Here is a 25589-nt window from a genome sequence, read left to right as displayed (position 1 = left end):
AAAGTGCAAAGGTACGGAGGCTCGAGCGTGTGTGTGCACGCGCGAGGAAAGGGGCTGGTACCTGAGGACGCGGCTGTCTTTTTGAATCAGGAGGGAGTCACAAGCTCCCGACTGCTCTGAACTCCGGCTCCGGGAAGTCTCTGGGGACCCACGACTCATACGGGGAGAAACTGGACTGTCTGGCAGCAGGCAGAACTCTGAACTTGAGGGCGGCTTTCCCTCAGATGTGGTTGCAGCAATTATCGGGACTCTGAGACGCGTGGCCCCTTAGGGCAGGGCTGAGGACCAGCCATAGCTGCTTGCTCTGCCCTTTGATTCCCTGAGACCCCGCCCCACCCAGGCTGTGGTAGAGGCTTTTGCATATGAATGTTCTGGCCCTTTGAAACCTGAAAATTACCTAACAAATTGCAGCTGGGCCAGACAGACCCAGAACTTCCAAGAGAAGGCCCAAGGCCCCACAGCAGCTTGCATTGCTTCACAGCTGGGCCTCATCAGGGCACCTACAAACTCCAGAAAAGGAAGGGGAATCTGCAGTTCTCTTCGTAGCTCCTGCTGGGTAACCTCAGGCAGAGGCTAAATTAGCACCTCCTTAGATCCAAGAGCCAGTGTACCCAGTGGTCAGAAGGGGACCATCCAGATTACAACTCCTCAGATCCATAAGGGACACACTCAGGGCACAGACTCAGTGAGCACCAAAGCCCCACTGAAGCAAGTCTTGCCCCAGAAGGGTGTCTTCAGCACAGAAGTTCTCCCACTGCAGACACAGCTGATTCTCACTGCCAAGTGGCCTGGAGGTCAATTCCTCCCAATGATCCTACAACAATCAAGGCATAACTACAAGAAGACTGTGCACAAAGCCCACAAGGGGGTGCACCAAGAGTGTCCACCTCAGGTAACTGGGGAGGCTGAGCCACTGGGCCCTACAGGACACCTAGCACACAAAACCACTCTACCAACACAGGGCAGCATAAAAAATGCGGAGACAAAGAAACAGGTCACAAATGACAGAAATGGAGGAAAGCAAACGACTGGATATAGAGTTCAAAGCCACGTTTGTAAGGTTTTTCAAGAATTTTATGGAAACTGCCAATAAATTTAGTGAGACCCTGGAGGATGTGAAAAAAGACCAACTAGAAATTAAGCATACACTGACTGAAATAAAGAATAATATACAGAGATCCAACAGCAGACAAGAGGATCCCAAGAATCAAGTCAAAGATTTGAAATACGAAGAAACAAAAAATACCCAACCGAAAAAGAAAAAAGATTCCAAAATATGAAGATAGTGTAAGGAGCCTCTGGGACAACTTCAAGCGTACCAACATCAGAATTATAGGGGTACCAGAAGAAGAGAGAGGGCAAGATATTGAAAACCTATTTGAAGAAATAATGACAGAAAACTTCCCCTACCTGGTGAAAAAAATAGACTTACAAGTCCAGGAAGTGCAGAGAACCCCAAACAAAAGGAACCCAAAGAGGACCACACCAAGACACATCATAATTAAAATGCCAAGAGCAAAAGACAAAGAGAGAATCTTAAAAGCAGCAAGAGAAAGACAGTCAGTTACCTACAAGGGAGTACCCATAAGACTATCAGCTGATTTCTCAACAGAAACCATGCAGGCCAGAAGAGAGTGGCAAGAAATATTCAAAGTAATGAATAGCAAGAACCTACAACCAAGATTACTTTATCCAGCAAAGCTATCATTCAGAACTGAAGGTCAGATAAAGAGCTTCACAGATAAGGAAAAGCTAAAGGAGTTCATCACCACCAAACCAGCATTATATGAAATGCTGAAAGGTATTCTTTAAGAAGAGGAAGAAGATAAAGGAACTCTTACCATTTGCCACAGCATGGATGGAACTGGAGAGTGGATAAATACCACATGATCTCACTCATTTGTGGAATATAATGAACAACATAAACTGATGAACAAGAACTGATCCAGAGACAGAGAGGCATTGATTGGACTGTCGGGCCTTGGAGGGAAGGTAGGGGAGGGTGGGGGTAAGGGGGAAAGATCAGCCAAAGCACTTATATGCAAGCATATAGGCCTAACCAATGGACACGGACAACGGGGGGGTGAGGGCATGAGCGGGGGGGGGGGGGACGCGGGGGGGGGAGGGGGCAACGTGGGGATAAGGACACATATGTAATATCTTAATCAATAAAATATATATTTAAAAAACAACAACAAAAAAGATATTGCTATGACATATGTCTGCTATTTTGATGCCTATGGAGGCTTGTAGGATTTTTTTATGGTTTTCCATCTTACATTTAAGTCCTTTAGCCATTTTGAGTTTGTTTTTGTGTATAGTGTTAGTTTATGATCTAGTTTCATTTTTTTGCATGTATCTGACCAAATTTCCCAGCACCACTTATTTAAGAGACTGTCTTGACTCCATTGTATGCTCTTGCCTCCTTTGTCAAATATTAATTGAGCACAATGGATTGTCCATTTCTGGGTTCTCTGTTCTGTTCCATTGGTCTATATGTCTGTTCTTGTACCAGTACCAGGCAGTTTTGAGAACCGTGGCTTTGTAATATAGCTTAATATCTGGTATTGTGATCCCTCCAACTTTGTTCTTCTTTCTCAGGATTGCTGTGGCTATTCGGGGTCTTTTTTATTACAGATGAATTTTTGGAGAGTTTGTTCTAGATCTTTGAAATATGCCATTGGTATTTTAATGTGGATTGCATTAAATCTGTAGATTGCTTTGGGTAATATGGACATTTTAATGATGTTGATTCTACCAACCCATGCACATGGTATGTTCTTCCATTTGTTTATGTCTTCCTCTATTTCTTTGTTCAATGTCCTGTAGTTTCCTGTGCAGGTCTTTTACCTCCTTAGCTAAGTTTATCCCTAGGTATCTTAATTTTTTTGGTGCAATGGTAAATGGGATTGTGTTTTTAGTTTCTCTTTCTGTGAGTTCATTATTGGTGTATAAAAAGGCCATAGATTTTTGGGTGTTAATTTTGTATCCTGCTGTATTGCCAAATTCATTTATTAGGTCTAGTAGTTTTTTGATGGAGTCTTTGGGGTTTTCTAGGTATAGTATCATGTCATCTGCGAATAAGGACAGTTTTACTTCTTTTCTGGTTTCTTCTTGTCTGATTGCTATGGCTAGCACTTCCAGTACTATAACGAACAGGAGTGGTGAAAGTAGGCATCCCTGTCTTGTTCCTGTTCTTAGGGGAAATGGTTTTAATTTTTGCCCATTGAGTATGATGTTGGCTATAGGTTTGTCATATAAGGTTTTTATTATGTTGAGGTATGATCCCTCTATTCCCTCTTTGCTGAGAGTTTTTATCAAGAAAGAGTCTTGGATTTTGTCAAATGTTTTTTCTGCATTGATTGATTTGATTATGTGACTTTTGTCTCTCAATTTGTTTATGTGATGTATCACATTTATTGATTTGCAGATATTGTACTATCCATGTATCTCTGGATTAAATCCCACTTGGTCATGGTGTATGAACTTTATAACGTAATGTTGAATCCGATTTGCTAGAATTTTGTTGAGGATTTTAGCATGTATGTTCATCAAGGATATTGGCCTGTGGTTCTGTTTTTATTTTGTGGTGTCTTTATCTGGTTGGTCATTATTCTCTTATCACAGTGGTCTATTCATAGCCTATTGCTTCTTGCCTGTTGTTGAGTTCTTTTTTTTTTCTTTCTATTAATAGCTTGATTGACACCCAGGGTGAGCCATAGTCAACGTTCTCAACCATAGAGTGGTGGTATGTTATCCCACTGTTGTTAGTATTGCTCTTTGCTTTACTAACATTTACTTAACATTGCTTTTAAGGGCTGATGTTAAATTAGAATACCCATATAATGTCCCTTTTTAAAGTCAGCAATGAGAGCAAAGGCAATGTGATATGGGAAGAAGACACTGGAGTGATACACTTTGAAGATGGAGGAAGGGGCCACAAACCAAGAAATACAGGTCATAAGCAGCTGAAAAGGGCAAGGAAACAGATTTCTTGGAGCCTCTAGAAGGAATACAGCCTTGCCAACTCCTTGACTTTATCTCAGTGAAATGAATTTTAAACTTCTAAGCTCCAAATAAATCTGCATTGTTTTAAAGCACCAGGTTTGCAGTAATTTGTTACAGCAGCAAGAGGAAACTAACACAGTGCCTTTCCCAAGTCCAACATTAGCAGCCATCAGAATCACCCAGAGCGCCAGGCCCCACCTCCAGAGGATCTGGTTCAGGAGGTCAGGAGCCTCCCATTTCATGTGCATCCCCAGTGAACTATATCAAGTGGTTGGCAGTCACATTCAGAGACATAAACGTAACCTGAGCGGCACCAAGAGTGGGAACTCTTTGCCGTCTGACAGGTCAGTGGTGGACTCAGGCTCTGAGGCCCCCTTGAACCAACTAATTCATTAGTTTACTACACAGGGGGGTCACTCACTGTGCCTCTGAATCATTTGAGCTGAATGAAATAAGTGCCTGGGGCCACTAGGGCTTTGCCCACTGGCTACACTGAGGAGATGTTCACAGAGAGCACAGACCACTGCTCCTAGGAACCAGTAGACACACAGCATCACTCAGCTTTGGCCTCAGGAAAAGCAGAAAAGTCTGGGAAGCCTGGTCAACACGGGGAATGGCATAAAAGAAGAAAACCTGCCAAGCTGGGCTAGTGGTACTCAGAGAAGGAAATGGAAGCCAAGGGGGGGGGGGGAGAAATTGCGGAGGTGGAGGAATAAGAAAAAGGAAATCAGAAAAAAGACAGATTGAGAACAGTCAGTGATTATGAGTAAGATGTGGGAGCTGCAAGGGAGACAACTGCTGTGTGGTCAGAGCCAAGGACAGAGTGGGGGTGGGACAACCGTCTGTGCAGCCGGTGGCTTCTGACAAAGATGGTTTGGGGGAGACAAAGCTCCCCTAAAGAGAACGTAAATTAATGCTGGGTTTAGAACTCCACTCCAGGAGTAAAGCCCTTTTTCTTGTGATAAAACCTTAATGCAATGAGACAACCAAGAAAAACAGCATGGAATGCTACCAAAAGGTGAGAGATGTCAATATATGAAATTTATATATATATTGAAAGCTTGTAGATCAATGTCCACTTGGAAGGTGTTCTTGGGCCACACAAGCACGTGCCCACATACCAAACTAAAATGAATTAATCAAGAAAGCCTTCTGAAAAAGCCAAGCGTAGGAATTGAAGATAAGGCCAGATGCACCCACCCTTGGTCCTCCCAGGGCCACTCTGGCTGCTCCATAACTAGTTCCTGTGAATGGAGCACTTACTGAAAGTGAGGCTTTGCACCACACTCTTTAAGTGCATCAACTCATTGCCTCTTCATAACAATCCTTTCAAGAAAGCTATCATTCTGCTCCCATCCTGCAGGAGAGGAAGGCTGCTCAGAGAGATTCAAGTCACTGGTCTGGAGTCCCTGGAAGCTTCTGGCAGGATTTGAACTCAGTCCACTTCACTTCAAAGCCCATGCTTTTAGCCGAATCGCCAGATCACACCTGTCAGCTGTGTGTATTTACCTGAGGCAGATAAAGTGCTACTCACTGGCACCTTTTTCTTTCTTATCAGTATGTGCTAATTAGCTTCTCCAAGGAGGAAACCTGGCTTTAGTGTACCTGCAGAAAGGTAAGATGCAGTACGACAGGCATCAGGAAAAGGTGGGGAGACACATTGCATCCCCAAAGGACCTGACCCTAAAGACAGACACAAATGCAGCCATATACTAGTACAGGGGAGGCAAAGAAAGCCTGTGCACAGCTGCTGGGAGGAAAAGGAGCCTGGCTTTCTCAGATGGCCAATCTGCTCCCACCACCCACACGAAACTCCTTAACAAAGCAGAAACCAAATGCAGAGAGAGGATTAATCCTACCTCCACAGCCACACACCCACATATTTTCCCCTGGCCCTTTGCTGTGGTACAAAGACACACAGGCAAAGCTGAATTATCAAATAAGCTTCCTAAATGACCTTTTGCTTGATAAGTTTAAATCACAAAACCACCGTTTTCAAGTGCTTGTGTGGCAGAGAAACACAGGGCACTGTGAAGGGTAATGGGTGTGCTGTTCAGTGGTGAAAAATAATACTGGGCCTTATAATTGCTTCAGAAATAGTCATTTGACAGTACAAAGAAAAAATTAACCAAGATAAAATTGCCTTTTGAGGATGTAATCATGATTATTCTAAAGCAATCATTATTCATTTAACAGATTGGGAAGTTGCTCCCCAAAATATGACCTGTTTGGTGATAGAAAGTGACTTCAATATAATTCTCTTAAAGGATGTTGATTCTTTACCTGAAACTCAATTGCATTTTTTAAAAATCAAAAGAAATGTAACAGTTTCTAGAATTAGACTTACGTTTTTTGATTGCCTTGTTTTTAAACAAGGACATTATGTATGTGGACTGATTTGCTAATATTTTATCCTTGTGTGTGCAGTGCATTTATTTGTGACCCACAAAGCACAAAGGATACTTTTAAATTCATGACTAGACAAAGGAGGGACAAAGACTAGTTTGGGGCAGATCAAATGATAGAAAGAGGGCAGAACAATCTACCTTCTAGTTGTCTCCTGCCTTTGATAAGGAGCAAAAATTGAAAAGAAACAACAAAATCTAAAGCAGATAACCATTATTAAAGGGGGAGCTAAGGGTAAATTGAATGTGGGAAAGAGAAAAATATTGAATAGCTATTATTTAAATCCTCCTACCAACCCTGCAAATAGTCTCTTGCTACCTATGTAATTTTATTAACCAACTAGAGGCCCAGTGCATGAAATTCATGCACGGGGGTGGGGGGGGCGGAGACGGGGGGAGGCTCTCAGCCCGGCCTCCGCTCTCGCACAATCCGGGACCTCTCGGGGGATGTCAGGCCTAAACTGCCAGTTGGATATCCCTCTCGCAATTCGGGATGCTGCATGCACCAGTGACTACTTTTCACACAGGTGAAAGGCATCTTGCTGTTGTATGGGCAGCTACATTTTTTTGCCCTGATTATAAAAGTAGTGCATAACATGATCCTTCTGCAGCAGTAGTACCATTTTCTCCATCTTATGGGTGGAAACACTGAAGCAGGTAGAAGTTAAGTAAGTGGCTTTGTCACACAGTTGTAAGTGTCAGAATTAGGGCTGACCACAAAATGTGCAAGCCAGAGTCCATGCATGGCATTGCTGCATCATCCTTTTGTTTCAGGGTTAGAGTAGCCTTGCCAGGTTTTAATTTTTAAATCTAAGAGACAGTTCCCAATATATAGGGTAGGGTCCCTAGGCCTGCCTGGCGATCAGGGCCATCTGTGGAGCGACCGGAGGGTGGGGCGATTGGGGTGATCGGGGCCCCTGCTGGCACCCACCTTGGCTGGCCTGGGGCCTGTGGGCTGGGGACAGCTCCTGCATTGAGTGTCTTCCCCCTGGTGGTCAGTGCATGTCATAGCGACTGGATGTTCCACCAGTCGTTCTGCCCTTTGGTCGATTTTCATATTAGGGTTTTATTATATAGGATGTCACCCCAATAAATTCAACACAAATTAAAAAATTAAAATAAAAATTTTTCAAAAGAGTCTATTGTTTTCAGTTTGCAGATTTGGAAACTGAGGCTCAGTTAATCAGGGCCCAAAGTGAGGTTTGATTCCAAGTCTGTCTGCTCTTTGTAGTCATTCATTCACTCAACAAACATTAGTGAGGGATTGAGGACACAGGGAAGAACAGGGAGAAGAGTCCAACTGGTCCTTAGGATGTCCCCAGGCGAGCTAGAAATGAACACCACCTGTTTCTTTAACATGAGTCAAGGATTTCATGCCTGTCATCTTATATCTCAGGACCCTACAGGTCTTTGTAGATATAATCACGGACCCTTGAGTCATGCGAAGAGACACCAAGAAACTGGATTGAAGCAGGAGCCTCCATCTTGAATAAAGGGAGTGAGAAAGGGAGGCATTGATTTGATAGATCGTGACAATAACAACGAAAGTATAAGTCTGGAGGTAGGACTTTACCTTAAACCACAAAGTTAACATGTGCCATGAGTATTCTTATCTGTCTCTGAAGCATGAACAAACAGGTTCAAAGGAGTTAGGTCACTTGCCCCCAAGAAAACAGCAACAGTCACTTTGTCACACTTTTAACTACATGCTGATACTGGTAGGTGAGAAGGGAAATTGACAAAGAGGCATTGTGGCTCCAGTCAACAGTTCTAGTTCTAATTATCTACAAGTCTTATAACCATGGCTAAGTTACTACACCACTCCTGCAAAATTTCGATAATGCTGACCCTGCTTACATCTATCTCAACCCATTGGGAGAAATATTCAGTGATGTGTAGAGTGCATCAACAAATATATGGTAGAATTAACAATTAGGATCTCTGAGCATTTTTAAAAGAAAGGATTGATTGTAGGGAACCCCCATATATTAAGACAGAGTTCCCACCCCCACCTTCCTTTCCCCTGCCACCTCCAACTTCATTGCTTTCTTGGATAAAGTTTCTAGATGGGAGAACAGGGACATGCTCAACATCCTCTCTGGACTTCAGGAAGAGTTGAAGAAGAGGGGTAGCCATTCAGAGGAGAGGAGAGAATCAGTTTCTGGGCATTAAAATATGCAGGGGTTGCACAGTTGTCACATCTGCCCCTCTTTCTTGGGTTTAAGTGGCCCTTGCCCATGGTGCATTTGGAAAATCATCCTGTTAACAAGTATCTGCCCCAGCTGAACAGCTGAATCAACCTAGAACCTTGTGTGTGCTAAACAAATGATGACCTTTTTCCACAATAGAAGGTGTTATTTCCTTGTGGACAACATACAGAAATGTGTGCTGGGTGTCAACACAATCAAGGATTACCCAGCTGGCTGAAAACAAACATGCTCAAAGAATGCTGATCAATGAATTGAGGTCAACATGAAAGAAGAATGATTGTCAGAATAAATATTTTTATTACAAAATGGATGAAAATTTAGAAAGAGTATTCATCAAAAGTAAGAGGGTGTCAACCTTTAAAATAAAAATGTAAGCAATTTAGCCAGGAAAATCGAGTTTATTCTGAAATAGCAGAGGAATTGCAAACTATAGCAAACCATAGGCAAGTCCAGAGAACAAAGGAGAGGAGCGTGCTTTTATAGGAGAAGGGAAGAAATTGGGGCGGGGGGGGGGGCAATTCTGAATAAAAGTTCATTGGAAGGGCCCAGCCAGTTTGGCTAAGTGGTTGAGCGTCGACCCGTGAACCAAGAGGTCACAGGTTTGCTTCCCAGTCTGGGCACATGCCCAGGTTGGGTTTCTGGCTCAATCCTCAGTGGGGGGTATGCAGGAGGCAGCCGATGGATGGTTCTCTCTCATCAATGTTCGTATATCTCTATTCCTCTCCCTTCTCTCTCTCTCTCTAAAATCAATAAAAACATTTTTTTAAAGTTCATTGAAAGGGAGAGTTCTAGTTTTGGTGGCTTCTCATTGGTTGAGATATTTATTGCTGGGCAACTAGAAAATCTTCCTTCATCCTGCTGAGGTACGGAAAGTAAGCTTCTTCCAGCTAAGGTATATAAAGTAAGCTGCAGCAAGTGGTATATGCATGAAAACCCTCCCTTCATGGCTTCCTGACTCCATTTTGAATGTGGTTTTCCTCTATTCATTTTCACAAGAGGTAGCTAATATATTAGGTAAAAGAATAAAACTCAGAATAATACTTATGATATTTAAAAAATATATTTTTATTGATTTCAGAAAGGAAGGGAGAGGGAGACCGAGATAGAAACATCAATGATGAGAGAGAATCATTGACTGGCTGCCTTCTGCACAGCCCCACACTGGGGATCAGCCCGTAACCCGGGCATGTGCCCTGACCAGGAATCGAACCGTGACTTCCTAGTTCACAGGTCAATGCTCAGCCACTGAGCCATGCTGGCCGGGCAGGATATTTTTTATACTAACCAGAATTTTAAAGATTGTTAGGTTCAAAATTATGTAAGTTGAAATGGAGGAAATATTCATTCATTTAATGAAAACTTGAGCATCTGATATGTTCTGTGAATTGAGGTTATAATAGTGATCAAGATAAACTTTCTGCCCACCTGGAGCATCGAATCCACAGGGTGAAACTGACAATAAAAAATAGTCATGACAAAATAAATTTAGGTAGTAGCAAAGAAGACTGAGAAGTTTCATCTGAAGAGGTAAAAGGAAAACCAGAAATGTGTGAGTTCATGAAAGCTTAGATAAGAACATGTTTCTAGAAAAATGGAGGCCTTTACTGCAAGTGTCCCATCTTGCCACATGCCATCATTTGTGTTCTTGACAAGAGCAGTTTCAGCAGAATGATGGGGACCTAAGGCTTATTGGAGTGAGCTTCAGGGAGTGAGAGGTGAGGACATTCAGGCAAGTGTGGATTACTCTTCCAAAAGGTTTTGCTAAGAAAGGGAGCAAGAAAATAAAGCAATGGCTGGAACATGTGTGTGAACCAGTAGGAATGATTAAGTCAAAAGGGAGATATTGATGACGCAGGAAAGACAGAAAGCTATTATTACAAACAGTCCTGGAAGGGAGAAGATAGGACATGAAGTCTCCCAAGGTTCCTCAAAACATTTTTAATTAATTAATCAAGATATTTTAATTTACTCTCACTATAGCCATGGCCCAACTGAGGAGAAAAACATACATTATATGTTCACATAATCCGAAGTAAAATTGCAACTGTGGCAGGACCTAGGAAGGGAAGGTGGATGGTGCAATGAGACTGTCAGTTGGGACGTTCAGCCTTAATAGGGAGGTCAGAAAGAGCTTCCTTGAGAAAAATGATAAGAAAATCCTAGCCCAGAGCAACATTATTTTTTCCAAGAGGCTACAAAATTCATTATTACTAGCCAAATGGGAAGTGTGGGAGGAGTAAAAGAGATCATTGTCAGCTAAGAAAAATGATGGGCTAATAAATAATTTTGAGCTCTGCACATGGTTTTATTTAAAAATTTCATCTGCAAAAAGAAGTACGCACTGTCAGATTAGCTACATTCTTTGGTGTTTGTTGTGAGTTCCACAACAAACTGATGCCCCCCTGTGAATTCTGATCTAGATTCCTGTATGTGGGTAACTCGGCCACAGTCCAAAAGTAGTGAGTCCTGTGAAAGACAACAAGCATTAGAGTGGACATAACCCAGACTTGCGGAGTGAAAGCCTCAGTACAAACCAAAGAAACATCATTTGCCAATTGCTCTGCTTCACAAAAGGACAGCATGAAATGATCTGTGTTTAAAGGCAGGATCTGTTTTCAGCCAGCTTTGAATCCTGGGCCCCCCTGGGATGCAGCTGTGTTCTATTTTGCCTGCATCCTGCTCACTTGTAGCCGGTGACTCTGTAAGACCCACGACAGGATATAGCCATGTTCCCCATCCTCTAAGCCACGGCTGAACTGGAGACTGACTCTGAAAGGGAGCCCTTAAACACCCTCCTGGCTGTTGAGTGTTTCCTTCCCACGTCCCGCGTGGGTCAGGGTTCAGGACCTGGAAGCAGAGCCGCACACAAATGAAAATGAAAAGACAAGAGATAATTTGGGAATATTGGGGGACCAGGTGGGCAAGTCCAACTCAAGGGGAAGGACTTCCTCCCATGCTCAGGCCTCACCATGCTTTTATTGATCTGGGATGCACCCATAGCATAGCCCTTAGGCAGACGACCCCCCATTAACAGGCAGACTAGCCCATCAGCAAGGATTTACATAATAATAAATGGGGGAGTAGTTTCAGCTACCACTGTCTGGACAAACAGAGGTGGCGCCTAGCTCCGACCTCTGCCAAGGCTTCAAAGGCACCCAGCCTTGGCGGGGGGGGGGGGGGGGGGGGGGGGGGGGGGGGGTGTTCGGGGGGGGGGGGGTGTCTCTGTCTATGCTTATCAGATAGTGAAGGCAATAAACAGTTTCCCACACCTGGCTGAGGCTTTGGCACTTGTTCCTTATAGCCCAGATCGGGAATCATACGATCCAGAAACATGTTCTATGGATGGTAATGTGGTGGAGTGGACAGAGCTTGAATTCGGATAGAGCAGGGTTCAACTCTAAATCTAGATTTGCTGTGTACTCAGTGTGCGACCTGCGACACATGACTGAATATCTCCAAGACTCAGTTTCCTCATTAAAGGAAACACAAGGAAAGGTCAGGATGCCATATGACAACCAGGAAAGTGTGAGAGGGAATCTAGGGCCCTCACCCTAGAGCAGTGATGGCGAACCTATGACACGCATGTCAGAGGTGACACGCGAACTCATTTTTTTGGTTGATTTTTCTTTGTGAAATGGCATTTAAATATATAAAATAAATATCAAAAATATAAGTGTTTTACTATGGTTGCAACTATCAAAAAATTTCTATATGTGACACGGCACCAGAGTTAAGTTAGGATTTTTCAAAATGCTGACACGCCGAGTTCAAACGGTTCGCCATCACTGTTCTAGATGCTCAGAAAGGGCCTCAGGTGAAGACCCGGGGAGCAGAGAGCAGGGAGACCTCCACCTGTCTCCTGCAGGTGACTGGAAAAGCCAATTGAAAAGTCACAAAGACCCCAGGGGACAATTAGCTCCTTAAAAATCTGACAGCAAAAAAATCGTATCTTCTCCTCTTCCATTCCCAAGTTGAACATAGGAAAATGTAGGAGAAGGCAAAGATGATTATCTCGGAGGTGCTTTAATATTTATCTCCAAGGTCTGGGCAGCTCTTCCTTGCAGGTCTTCTCAGCTGCTCCCCTATCCCTCCTGTTGTCCCCTGGCTGGGCACTGACTGCCCTTGCCTTTTCGAACTCTATGTACGTTGTACTTTTTTGTCTGCCCTTCTTCCACTCAACTTGCCAACTCAGGATGGTTGATATTTCTAATATCAATGTAAATGTAGACATTTAGAAAACCATCTGGATTCACATCCAAGGTGTGAGGGATCTTCAGTCTTAGGGAATATTTGCAATTTTAAAACATGTTCATTTAAACTCAGTTTTTCTCTAATTAAATGACGTACTGTACAACTTCATAGGAAAGTTATTTTGTTAATTTCCTGTTGCTTCTTCTACATTGGGCTGCATTCTATTTGCTTACTACTCAAGGCCACCTGACACCATCCCTCACCAGTAAGTAAATAAACAAATAAAATCCTATATAATAAAAGGCTAGTATGCAAATCAACCAAACAGTGTGCACTGACCACCAGGGGGCAGACACTCAATGCAGTAGCTGCCCCCTTGTGGTCAGTGGACTCCCACAGGGGGTCACTGCTCAGCCAGAAGCCGGGCTCATGGCTGGCGAGCACAGCGGTGGTGTCAGGAGCCTCTCCCACCTCCACGGCAGCACTAAGGATGTCTGACTGCCAGCTTAGGCCCACTCCCCAAGGGCTCCTGGACTGCAAGGGAGCACAGACCAGGCTGAGGGACACCCCCTGAGTACACGAATTTCATGCACCAGGCCTCTAGTACAGTATAATAGCAGAATGGAAATCAACTATTTCCTTCCATCCTCTAGAATGGATGCAGTCAAGTGAGGGCTCCTCTATACACCTAAAATAAAAAGGCAAAATTGTACACCAGAGAGCTCCATCCCTTTTTGCACTGCAAAATCTCAGAATGCCCTCACCCTAAAGGTGATTTCTGGTGATTCCAGTGATGGCTCAGGCTCCCCAAGGTAAAAGGTGGAGATAATAATGATAATATCACCAGCAACAACATCCACATCAGCTACCATTTATTGAGTCCCAGATGGTGAGTTCCTTACTAATACAATCTCCTTTATTTCCTACAACTATATGAGGTAGGGCTATGATTATACCCATTTTACATATAGGTATGTCTGGAAATAAGGTCTCAGGAGCCTGGAAAGCATAGAACTAAGCACCCAATGGACACAGGTGCTTTAATTAAATATATCAGTATCACTATCCACATCTATAAATAACACATATGCGTGATAACAAATAGAATAGTAGGGCTTGGTGAAAAAGTCTCTCAGCTGTCTTCTCCCAACTGGTGGCCTCACTCCCAGAGGCACACACTTTAGCCCACCTAACTGCTAAGAAGCCTAGGAAATGTAGTCCAGCTGTGTGACCAGTTAGAAGATATATGTTTGGTAAATAAATAATAGTCTGCATGGGTTCAGAATAGGCCTCCCCAAGATGTGCCACTTTGGCATGTGAAGTATTTTGAACTGAAGGCGATCAAGACCCTGCAGGCTTAAGAGAAACTTTTACCTCTCCCTTAAAGAGTTTAAGTTAGGGGCCTTGCCCATAATAAGAGTTATCACCAGTAGTAACTTTATGACCCACCTATATGGCAGGACAAACTTCTATTTACTAAATGTCTGCTCTTCTTATTTTGCCTTAACTCTTTGAAGCCTACAAGGCACTTTACCTCATCCCTAGTTCAGAATGTCTTATTACCTCAGTCACCCTGTCTCTGAACCTCCCCTGCATATAGGGTCTCTGGTCTCTAACTCTTTTGTGTATGTGGGGTTGCCATATTTACATATGTAATTAAATGTAGTTATTTTCTCTTGTTAATTTGTCTCATGCCAATTTAATTATTAGACCAGTTGGAAGAACCTAGGAGAGTACAGGAAACTTTATTCCTCCCCACAGTCCCTACCATATTATTTTTTCAGTCTTCTTCAATACATATGTATGTGCATACAAACATGACTAGGATTATATTGTACACTCAGCTTTAAAACTTTAAAAATATCTCTGAGTATTTCCCCACATAATTCTTTGGAAACGGGGCCATGAGATATACAATTAAATAGATCACAGCTGCTCAATCTCAGCACTATTGACATTTGGGTGGGACTATATCATAAATCTTTGCTGCACCTTAATCAATAAAAAAAAATTAAAAATAAATAAATCTTTGCTGCAAGTGGGGCTGTCCTGTGCATTGTAGGATATTTAGCAGCATTTCTGGCCTCCACCAGCCAGGTGCCAGTAGCACTTCCTCTCCAGATGTGGCAACTAAAACTGTCTCCAGACATTGCCAAATGTCTCCTGGCCTGGGAGAATGGGGATGGGGAGGGAATCATCCACAGCTGAGAACCACTGAGCTAAGTCAATAATCAATATAATAAAGAGAGAGTATGCAAATTGACCCTCACACCATAATGCCATCACAAGATGGCGGTGAGCACAGCAGGGGCAGGGCAGTGGGGGCGGGGCCAGCAGCTGCTCCACGCAGCTTCTGCTGGGGTTCCTGCAGCCCTGTGCGCAAACACGTTGTGGGTGTCCCGACGGCTGCTTTGCGAGGCTTCTGCCAGGATTTCCACGGCCCCATGTGCACACCACAGAGTCAGGGTCCGGCGGCCGCTGCGTGCAGCCCAGAGGCGGGGCATTGGCGTGGCACTCCAGGACTCAGGGCCATCTCATGGCGCACCAACCACGTGGGGCGGGACTCCAGGACTCAGGGCTGTCCCATGGCACGGCAGGGGGGTAGGGAGGGAGGAAAGGGTCCCAGATCTCACACAATTTTGCACAACGGGTCACTAGTCTATATATATAAAAGGCTAATATGCTAAGTGTCCCTCCCTCCATCAGACCGGTCTCTATGACACACACTGACCACCAGGGGGCAGATGTTCAACGCAGGAGCTGCCAAGCTGCAGTGACTTGGCAGCAGCGGTTCTCAGGTGACACACCCAAAAACCAGAAAGGATGGAGCCCAATTCCTCGTGGGGCCACATGATTCCACCTTCAGTCATGGGTTATGTTGTTGCTGGGGCACTGTCAGTCCCGAATCTGCTTTACTGCACACTCACGTTTGCATTCCACACCCTGTATGACAGCAACTTTGTAGAGTGCCCTCTGGCACTCTGGGATCCCATGGGGGATGTCAGATTGCCTGTTTCGGCCTGATCCCCCACAGGCCAGGCCAGGAACCCCCACCTCCCAAAGGGACCCCGCTCACTCCACAGACACCTTTCAAGCCACAGTGCCACCCCAGGTGTGGCCAGCCAGGGAGGGACCGTGGGAGTTGGCTCCAGGGTGTGTCCAGCCCATCTTGCCCAGTCCCACCCCACCAGCCACCTTCTAATTAATTTCAATGTGCACGAATCCGTGCACTGGGTCGCTAGTAATATATATAACTTCCCTTTTATTGAACAGTTGTTGCTTTCTTTCTTATTTTTGTTTTATTGTTTTGTTTGCTATTACATCTTGCCCTGTGATAACCATCTTTTTACATTAATTTTTACTGAAACAGTCATTATTTAGTTAGGAGAACATCCCAGAAGCAAGAGATTAGGTCAGAGGCTATGCATATTTTTAGGACTCTTGATTCATACTGCCAAATAACTTTCCAGAAAGGCTCTACCAATTTAGTCACCCACCTGGAAGGTAGATTTGCTTGATTTTTTAAAAGGTTTCAGTTACTTAATATGAGAAAAAAATGGTTTATTACTATCAAATAGCATTTATTTGACTAATAGTCAAGTATACATATTAGGTGTCTTCTGCACCCTGTCTGTAGTAGCCTTGTTAATTCCCAACTGCTGTGTTGTTTTTCTTAAGGGTTTTCAGGACAATTGCTTGTTGAAATCAGTCCGTGACATTTCCAAAGTAAGTAAAATTTTCTATTAAAATGTGGCTTTCCTTTGACACTGTGTACACACTCGCTCTAACTTGGTTTTTAATCACAGCATCCCATGTGACTAGCTTCAATATTTAGACAGCTGTTCTTTCTTTTCTTTGGTTAGAAAAAAAATCTGAGACTTCTAGGGAATGACAGAAAGTGGATGAAAGGGTTTACTTTTATCCCAAAGCACAAAACCTTAGAGTTCTTGCTTCCATAGTGGCCGAGTGGGGTCAGAGCATGCCCAGGTACTATTTGAGAAGCCCATTCTGTTGTTTGCACTGTCTCCTAGGGTGTTGGAACCAACCAAATGCTCTTCCCTAAACCTGGAGGTAGAATACATTCCTCTTTGCCTCCTTTCCTTCCCCCTTGGTCTCTGCCCTTTGCAGGCCACCCTAATCATTGTCACCTGCAGCTGGATTTCTGCAAACACGTGCACTCAGGCCTCCTTCAAATGGATCGCTCTCTGTAACAGGGCAAAAAGTTAAAGCTATGAGCTCCCTGCTATTTTATCACTACATGAGATTGGTTAGCAATGATCCACCTAGCACAAATCTCTGTCCTTTTATGCAAAATATTATTAGGCTTTCTAAGAGCTCTGCCTTGATAAGATCTTCTCTAATCCAATAAATTTCAAGAGATGAAATGTTTGCCGCCTCCACCCTTTTTTAGTCCTGAAGCCTTTCTTCTGGCTTAAATGTCCCTTAGGGTACTATCTATTGTTACTGTTTATGTAACCCTCGGTTCAAGTAACATGATGTATTTTCAAAACAATTAAAAGCACAGCATAAACTATCAGGGGCGCAGAAATGACTGAGGACGCAGTAACGGTAGAAAAACTGCCAGGGTCTCAGCTCTTTTCTAAAACCTTTGGAAACAGGAAAAATGCTTCTCGAAGGAAACAGAAGGAATTTTAAACCCCGGACACTGTTAAACCATTACTTCACTTACAGGTTCAAGCAGGAGGCCTGAGCTGGAGAAGCAGGGACTTGGACGAGTCTGCAAGGTCTCCCAGCACATGCCAGGGCCGGGCTGCCAGGGAGCAAGTGGGCTGATAACAGACCCCACCAAACCCGTCACCACCCCAGACTGCAAAGTGCCGCCTGTGCCCTTCGAAGTCATTGGTTACCCACAAGTAACTCCAGTCAGTGTTGGCAACCTTGGCTGCACGTGGGAATCACCCTGGGAGCTTTTGACTTGGTCCCACCCGCCGAGGACTTGATGAAACCATGGTTGCAAAGCTCCCCAGCCGATTCTAACGTGCAACCCCGGTTAGACCTGCGGAATCCAGTAAACCACCCGCAGCCCGTATGTGAACAAAAGGAGCCGGTGCAGCGACTTGCGCCTCAGTTTCTTTATCTGCACAATGGGTGATGACTAAGACCGCAAAGCCTCTGCAGCTGTAAGAGTTCCTTTTTTTCCGAGATCCTGAAAGCCCACTCCCCTCTCTCTCCATCCCCAACCCTCCCCCCCGGCCCCCCAATCTGGCTTTTCCGGCTTCCGGCCCGGGGTGCTCGCTAGGGGGTCCTGGGGGAGCCTCCCGCTTGGCTGACCCGCCTGGGCACGCCTGCTGCGGTTCGGGCCCTGCTGCGGGCTCACAAAGCCCCCGGCGCTGACGTCAGGGCCCCTCTCGGCGCGGCCGGCCCCCAGTGCAGGCGGAGCCCAGTCGCTCTCCCACCCCAGCCCGGAGCCAGCCGCCAGCCGCCCGCCCGCAGCCCAGCGCAGCCCGCCAGGAGCCCGGCCCGCGCACGTGTGCCCGCCCCACCTGCAAACTCGCCCCACCTGCTCGGCCGGTCCCCGGGGAGCCAGCGCCCCTCCAGCCCGTCGCCACCATGGGTAAGGCAGCGTGCTGGCCCCGCGCCCCCCTCCCCCCGCCCCCCGCTCAGGTGGGGCCTCCGGGGGCACCTCTGCCGGGGATCCCGGGCGAGGGGGCGGAGGCTGGAGGTGGGAGGGGCGCCGCGCAGGTGTCCCTCGCGTCCCGGTGCGTGTCCCTGCCCCATCGCGGGGGCGTCCCCGCCCCCACAGCCCTTCGGCTGCGCCCCGGCTTTCGGCTCGCTCCAGGCAAGAGCGGGGCGCCTGGGCGGGTGGCGGACGGAGCGTCCCGGGAGGCCGGCCCCTGCCTCATGTTCAGGGGGTGTTGGAGAGTAGCGAGCTTCTTGCCCCTTTCCTGGGACGCCCTCCCTCCCTGACACCCGAGCCCCGGGCGCTGAGTTCGGTCCTGTCGCACCCTGCCCTGGTTCCCTTGGCCCGAAACCCACGTGAAACAAACGCCTGATTCCCCAGGGTCTCTGGGAAGAAGACCCCATGTGAGAACCAGGACCCTGGAAACAAGGAAGGTGGGAGGGGACCGGGACAGGATGGGACAGAGGCTTTCATTTCTTTGTCCCCTGTTCCAACTATCAAAATGCGGACCTGGGCGCCGGAGGGGACGGTGTGCCAGGCGGGTTCCGGTGCAGTTGGGGATGACTGCCTAGTAAGCGTGACAGCCCAGCTCTGGAGATTGAGAATCTGCAACCTGGGCCGGGGCGGATGTTAGGTGGCCGGGAGATTCTGTCACCTCCTAAGACCCCGAAATGCTGCCGTCAGCAACCTGTCGTTAAAGGTGTACTCTGTATCCCCAGGGAAACTCCTGGAGGGCGGAGGGCGGAGGGTGGGGTGGGGAATCAACCTCATTCCGCCGCAGCCCTGGAAATGTCTGAGCCTGAGCGCTGGGGAAAGGGTGTTCTCTCCCTGCTCGGTCATCTTTCTCTAGTGACTCACAGACTCCAGCCACCAGCGCCACAAAAGCCACAGGCTGGCCGAGACCGGTTTGGCTCAGTGGATAGAGCGTCGGCCTGCGGACTGAGGGGTCCTGGGTTCGATTCTGGTCAAGGGCATGTACCTGGGTTGCGGGCATATCCCCAGTGGGGGATGTGCAGGAGGCAGCTGGTCGATGTTTCTCTCTCATCGATGTTTCTAACTCTCTATCTCTCTCCCTTCCTCTCTGTAAAAAATCAATAAAATATATTTAAAAAAAAAAAAAAGCCACAGGCTGAAGACCCATCCAAAGCATTGCTAATGAGGGAGCCAGTGGGCTTCAGCACTGCGGGTTAATGGTGAGGGCCAAGGAATGAATTCCCTGCCAGCCACCCCCACCCACTCTGCGGGTTAATGGTGAGGGCTAAGGAGTGACTTCCCTGCCAGCCCCCACCCCCACCTGCTATCCGCAGCCCCTTACCCCATCCTATATCCCCGCTGCGATTGAGTCTGGGTTGGCGTGTGTATGTGGGAGGAGTGTAATCTTGTGCCAATTAAGTTTTTGGTGAGGCTATGGTAAGGTTCAGTATTTTGCATGTTAAAGGAAGTGCAAAGAATTTTATAGTTAATTTTTAAAAATTTACTAGGGGATCAAAATTGGAAAGGAAATAACACCCCTGAGTCCAACAGGAAATTTCTTTACTAGAGAGCTAGTGGCAAGCTAGGACAAAATCCTTCTGAAAGGGCCGAATTGTGGGACAGGTGACTGGTTCCTGTTTCTCCAAATGCCTCCACCTGAGTAGTCACATCACTCAGCACTCCCTTTTTTTTTTTTTAAATATTTTTTATTGATTTTTTACAGAGAGGAAGGGTGAGAGACAGAGAGTCAGAAACATCGATGAGAGAGAAACATTGATCAGCTGCCTCCTGCACATCTCCTACTGGGGATATGCCCGCAACCCAGGTACATGCCCTTGACCGGAATCGAACCTGGGACCTCTCAGTCCGCAGGCCGACACTCTATCCACTGAGCCAAACCGGTTTCAGCAGCACTCCCTTTTAAATGAGGTTCATACACAAAAATCAGGGCTGCTGCTCAGCCTGTAACCCCCTTGGCAATGCTTGGGGCCGCGATGTGGAAGTTCCACCAAGTGCAGCATTGAGCAAAAGCACTAATTTTCCTGAAATAAAGTTTCTGGGTTTTGAACGCCAAGCATTGGGATTTGTACAGGTTCAAAACTGAGCCTCTGATTCTCATGCGGGCACCTTCTTGAGAACGACTTTCACAATACCCTGGGCTTAAGTGAGGGTTTTATTTTTCAGTAGGTCTGGAAGTTCTCATGAAGCCAATGCCCAAAGCAGAGGCCTGTTCTCAAGGAAGTACTTTGTGTCTTGGACAATTGTTGGTTCTTCACTTCGGTTGCCAACTTATGTTAATTTGTGCATACTTCACTGGTTCTGCCGGTATCCTTGGTGTTAGTGTTTAGTTTTGACATAAAAAAAGAAAGTTCCCCTCATGCTAAAAAGGAAACATACTGATTTTCTTTGGGGGGTTCTTAGTAAATACACCACAGGGCCATGAACTGGTTTCATTCTTCCAGTTGTATTCAATTACCGAACATTCCCCATGAATGTTTTCATTGAAATGATGTAATGCTGGGAAAATTCTGACCATTGGTCCATTGAGTTGGGACTTTGGTTCTCATGCACGTCACTTCCTTGAACTGTTACCAGTTAATTTCCTGGTAAAATGGGGGAGGTTCATGGAAATAAAAGCCCCTTCAGACTCAAATTTTAAGGTATTCAACATTTTTAAGTGGAAAAATAAAGTAATGAGCAATGATGGTGTGTACAATTGTATGTTTCAATGTATCTTAAAAGAAAACACGTTGAGCCAATTGATTTTCTTTTTACAGCTTTGTTCAGGTATAATTCACATACCATTACAATTGGCACATTTAAGTGCACAGAGTCCATGATTTTTAGTGTATTTAGACTTGTGCAGCCACCACCACTAACTAACATTGTCATCGCCCCCAAAAGAAGCCCTGGACCCATTAGAAGTCACTCCCTGTCCTTCCCTCCCCCGAGCCTGAGCCAGAGCAACCACTAATCTACTTCCTATGGGTTTGCCTATTCTGGATGGTTCATGTAAATGCAATGAGCCAATTGATGTTTGTGGTGTGTTTGACTATTCGGTAACTTTGGTTGTTTTGCACAATGGGAAGATGTTGATGTATTGTGTGTATGCAGTACACCAACTAAATGAGTGTGATGAAACTAAGTATTTATTTCACTAGCTGAAGAGTTCCACATTTGCCCATTGTGAGTGTGCGTATGCACACATATTCTCAGTGTTACTCTGCTTTTATCTGCTGGGAACCCACACTGCCGAACAGAATTTTGATTCTGTTACCTTATTCACAGGCCTGAAGGCATAGCAATTGAATGGATTCAATGCAGTAACCTCTTGTAAGGCATGTGTAGGATATCCATCCTGCTTTCATATGGATCATGTATCCAGAGAGAAAGGCTAATTTTGTTTCATTAGCTGGCTATCATTTTAAATGAAAATTGTATGTAAAATGATCTTTGTTTTGATCCATCTTGTTGCAAGGAAATTTATATGAAGATTATGAATTTATCACTTCACAAAAAAAATAGCATTTAAAATATCTGTTTAGAGCAGTTCTTCTTTAACTGTAATATGCATACAGGTCAACTGTGACCTTGTTAAAAAAAAAAACAAACAGCTTCTGATTCAGTGGGTCTGGGTGGGCCTGAGTTTCTGTGTTTCTAGCAAGCTCCCAGGTGCTGCTGGTGCTGTTGTTCCTGGGACTAAGAAACAGGAAAAGCAGGGCAAGCCACAGGCCCAGGTGCCCACCACAGGAATTCCACTAACTGACTGTGTGACCTTGGGTAAATAATTTTCTCTTCTTAATTTCAGTTTACTACAGAAATGAAAGATTTGATGAAATTATTTTGGGGGGTTCCAACAGACCGAAATGGATGTAATTTAGAAAAAGAAATGAGAGGGTAATGTTATGCTTGAAAAACATGAGAAAACAGCTCCCTAATTGAATACTGTTTATTTCCATGAAGCCAGCATCCTAGGCATCATTTGTAGGTTCCTTGAATGCTGAACAACGAGCTTTCTCCAAGGAGACTGGTAGAGGAGTGCTTCTAGCTTTGGCTTCTGCCCTCTTCCCCTTAGAGCTGGCTGTTCCTGAGAACTTTTCTCACCCCGCACCCAGAGCCCAGGCCACCTTCAGAGGCAAGACTCAGAAGAAAGCCTACTGAGGACTTGAGCAGACAATGTCTGGGTCTGGGAGTTTGCTCAGGAATTCAGATGCAGTGGAGACAAAGGAATAGTATCCTGATGAAGAGCTGGGCAGGAAGTATCCCAGAATGTGCTAGCCTCCCTCCCTCTGAGTGTAAAGATCTAGTAGCAGCCCACCCTCCTCTTTCTTGGAGAGCACGCCCTTCAAATTTCCCAGGCAATTTTGAAAAAAACCTTGTAGCCCAATAGCACCAAGTACTGTTTGTGACAAACTTGAAGTAATTATTTAGTGTATCTTTGCTCCAGAAGAAGCTGTTGTCCAAACCACTTGACCCTTCCAAGGGTTTCTTAGAGAAGATCCTTATCTGCTGTATCAGGGTCAAGCAGTTGGGTGGCTTTAATGTTATCTTGCCGGCACTTTTTTTTTGCAGTCATTTTTCCAAGTGAGTCCTCTTTGTTAAGACTTTTCAAAGCCATCGGCCTGGTTTTCAAGAAATAAAAAAATTTTAGCACTCATATTTTATTAGTTTGTGTAATATTGAATTGAATTGAATAATTAAAGTAACAGACAACTGGCTCTTCTGAGGTAGACAATTCAGCTGGTGGGAGAAATAGTCCAGAGTTGTCTTGAGAATAGCTTTGAGGTCAAGATCTGTGGGCAATGGTCAGTGTGGTTAACAAAGAGAATAGAAAACATGGGCTCACTAGGTGAATGTTGGTAACAGAGCTTCTACTGTATTTTTGAGCCAATATTATCCATTTAATAATTTTACATAAATTTTCAGGTTACTATTAGGTGGTTTGTCAGTGTTTTTCATATGCCTTTTCTGTTCAAATACCAAATTTGTCAAGAACAAAGATTGTTTTATTCATTGTTGTATCCCAATTTTCATTCAAATGATTGGCATATTGTAGGTGCTCCACAAATATTTGTTGAAAGGTTAAGGTTTTACCACATAAAATATACTTTATTGTCTATCAACATTATAAATATATAGATTTCAAGGTATGTAAAATATTTACTTATGTATTATAAACTATGATTGATTATAATAAATTAAATAGGTAAATGACATTATTATTCTTTAATAATACTTTTAGCATAGATATTCACAGAATAACAGAATTCACAGCTTGAAGTCACTTTAGAAGTAATTTGATTGCTGCAGGCATACACAGACACAAAAACAATTTAAAGAGCAGTTTGAGTGTTATTTCATTTCTTTTTTTTTGCCTTTAGCTTTTTTCTTTTGATGTTATGAAATATTTTCCTCTCTCTGGTGAAAAACACTTCCGTCTTGTCAGACTTTTGAAGTTCAGGGAAGCTTGGAGGGAAATACTGTTTCAGTGAAATTCATTATTGCCCTCAGGATTAAAAGGTAATAATATTCTTGTGTTTCCATTCCCACCTTATACAACTGGGGTAAATGAGTACCCATTGCAATACTATGCAACTAGCAAGTGCCAATCTGTAAGCCTTTGAGTTCCTGTTACATGCCCATCACCGTGAAGGCTCTCGAATATGGCAGGTGATCACACTGTGAGCGTTCAGAATCCGGCTTAGATGAGCCAGGTACAGTGCTAAGTTTTGAAGCAAAAAATAAACAAATAAATAAACAAGACCCAGCCCTGTCCTCAGATCCCCACAGTCACTTTGTAGAGGCAGATAAAGAATGATAAGAGAAATAAGTACAAGATCCTGTAGAATAATTTCCTCTGAGGACAAAAAAGAGGATGGTATTTCAGAGAGGGGTTCCTCAGGGACGCAGTTACCTTTGATCTGACTCTGGGAGGATCTGCAGGATGACAGGAGTCATAGTGTGTCTGGGAGAGGACATCCCAGGCCCTGGGTATAGATGTGTGAAAGCAGGAGGCATAGCAGAGACTGCAGCTTGGACACTTTGAGGAGCTGGGCATAGCCTGAATGTGGGGGAAGTGGGGAGAGCTGAGGCTTGAAGAGAAGCCAGGTCAGCAAAGGACTTAACATTACCTTCTTGGCCCTGGAATCATGAAGAGAATCATGAAGGAATTTTAAGCAGGGAAGCAACAGCTGGAAGGAGATGACATTCTCCCCGAGGAGATAAAAGAAGCCCAGTGAGATAGAATCATTACGGTCTAATTATAAAATTCCAAATAAGAGTCTGGAAGGAGTTCTGAGAAGGCTAAGACCTTCTAGCTTACATGAAGTTTCTGGTGGAGACTTGGATTTTAGGTGTGTTGAGAAGGGTGGAAAGGATTCAGGTACACGTGGAAGACACGAGTGAGCAAGGTTTACTGTGGGATCCTGAAGAAACTGGCCTGGCCATAGCAGAGAGTAAGTGGAGGAGGGGGGGAGTAGAACATAAGATGGCGGAGGAGCACAAGAAGCCAAATAGGGAGTGACACATTTTAACTGATTACAAATGGACACATATAAATGAATTTTGCAAAAATGTTATTAATCTTGTCTATTGCTTCCTTCCTTTCAAAAGATAAGTTAGAGAAGAAAGGAAATGTAAGCCTTTCTGGGACAGAAAGGGTGATTGGTTTTTTGGTGTGATTCCAGAAGGGCTGGTGAAATGGAACGTGGTCCTTGTCTATGTATTTATTTCATTATTAATTTTAAAAGTGATATTATTTCTTCCTTAAATATTTGAAAGAATTTACCAGTGAAGCTGTGTGGGTCCAGAGTTTTCTTTGTGGAAACGTTCTGAATTATATTTCTTTAACAAAGATAGTAGTATTCAGATTTCCTCTTGGTCCTTGTTTCAGTTTTTACAAGTTGTGTCTTTCAAGGACTTTTCCACATTTTATATGCTACTGACTTTATTGGCATAAAGTTGTGCATAACATTCTTGTATTATGTGTTTAATCCTCTTGTCTGTGAGATCAATAGTGATGTTAATTCCTAGTGAGGTCGGTAACTTATATTCTCTTTATTTTTCTTGATCAATCTTGGCCATTTATTTTAAGTTTTCTTTTTGTAGGTTGATAATTACATCTGATAGATGAGCTGATCACTTCATTAAAAAGAAGTGCAT

General features: G+C 44.5%; 1 protein-coding gene across 2 annotated transcripts in view; it reads left to right on the top strand.

Annotated features, from left to right (window-relative positions):
* Positions 1 to 18139: 18139 nt before the first annotated feature.
* The window catches only part of GPM6B (glycoprotein M6B), a 144319-nt gene continuing 136869 nt past the window's right edge, over positions 18140 to 25589 (top strand). The window contains exon 1 of one of the 2 annotated variants that reach the window (XM_081115078.1): positions 18140 to 18389. In XM_081115078.1, the coding sequence (XP_080971204.1) occupies positions 18386 to 18389 (4 nt within the window). In that variant the 5' untranslated portion in view covers positions 18140 to 18385. The remainder of the gene's footprint in view (positions 18390 to 25589) is intronic. The other variant, XM_081115080.1, reaches the window with a different exon arrangement.

Source organism: Myotis nattereri (assembly GCF_964212035.1).
Source record: "Myotis nattereri genome assembly, chromosome: X".
NCBI classification, from domain to species: domain Eukaryota; kingdom Metazoa; phylum Chordata; class Mammalia; order Chiroptera; family Vespertilionidae; genus Myotis; species Myotis nattereri.
The sequence above is the reverse complement of the archived record's forward strand: the minus strand, read 5'-3'. Positions and strand labels throughout refer to the sequence as shown.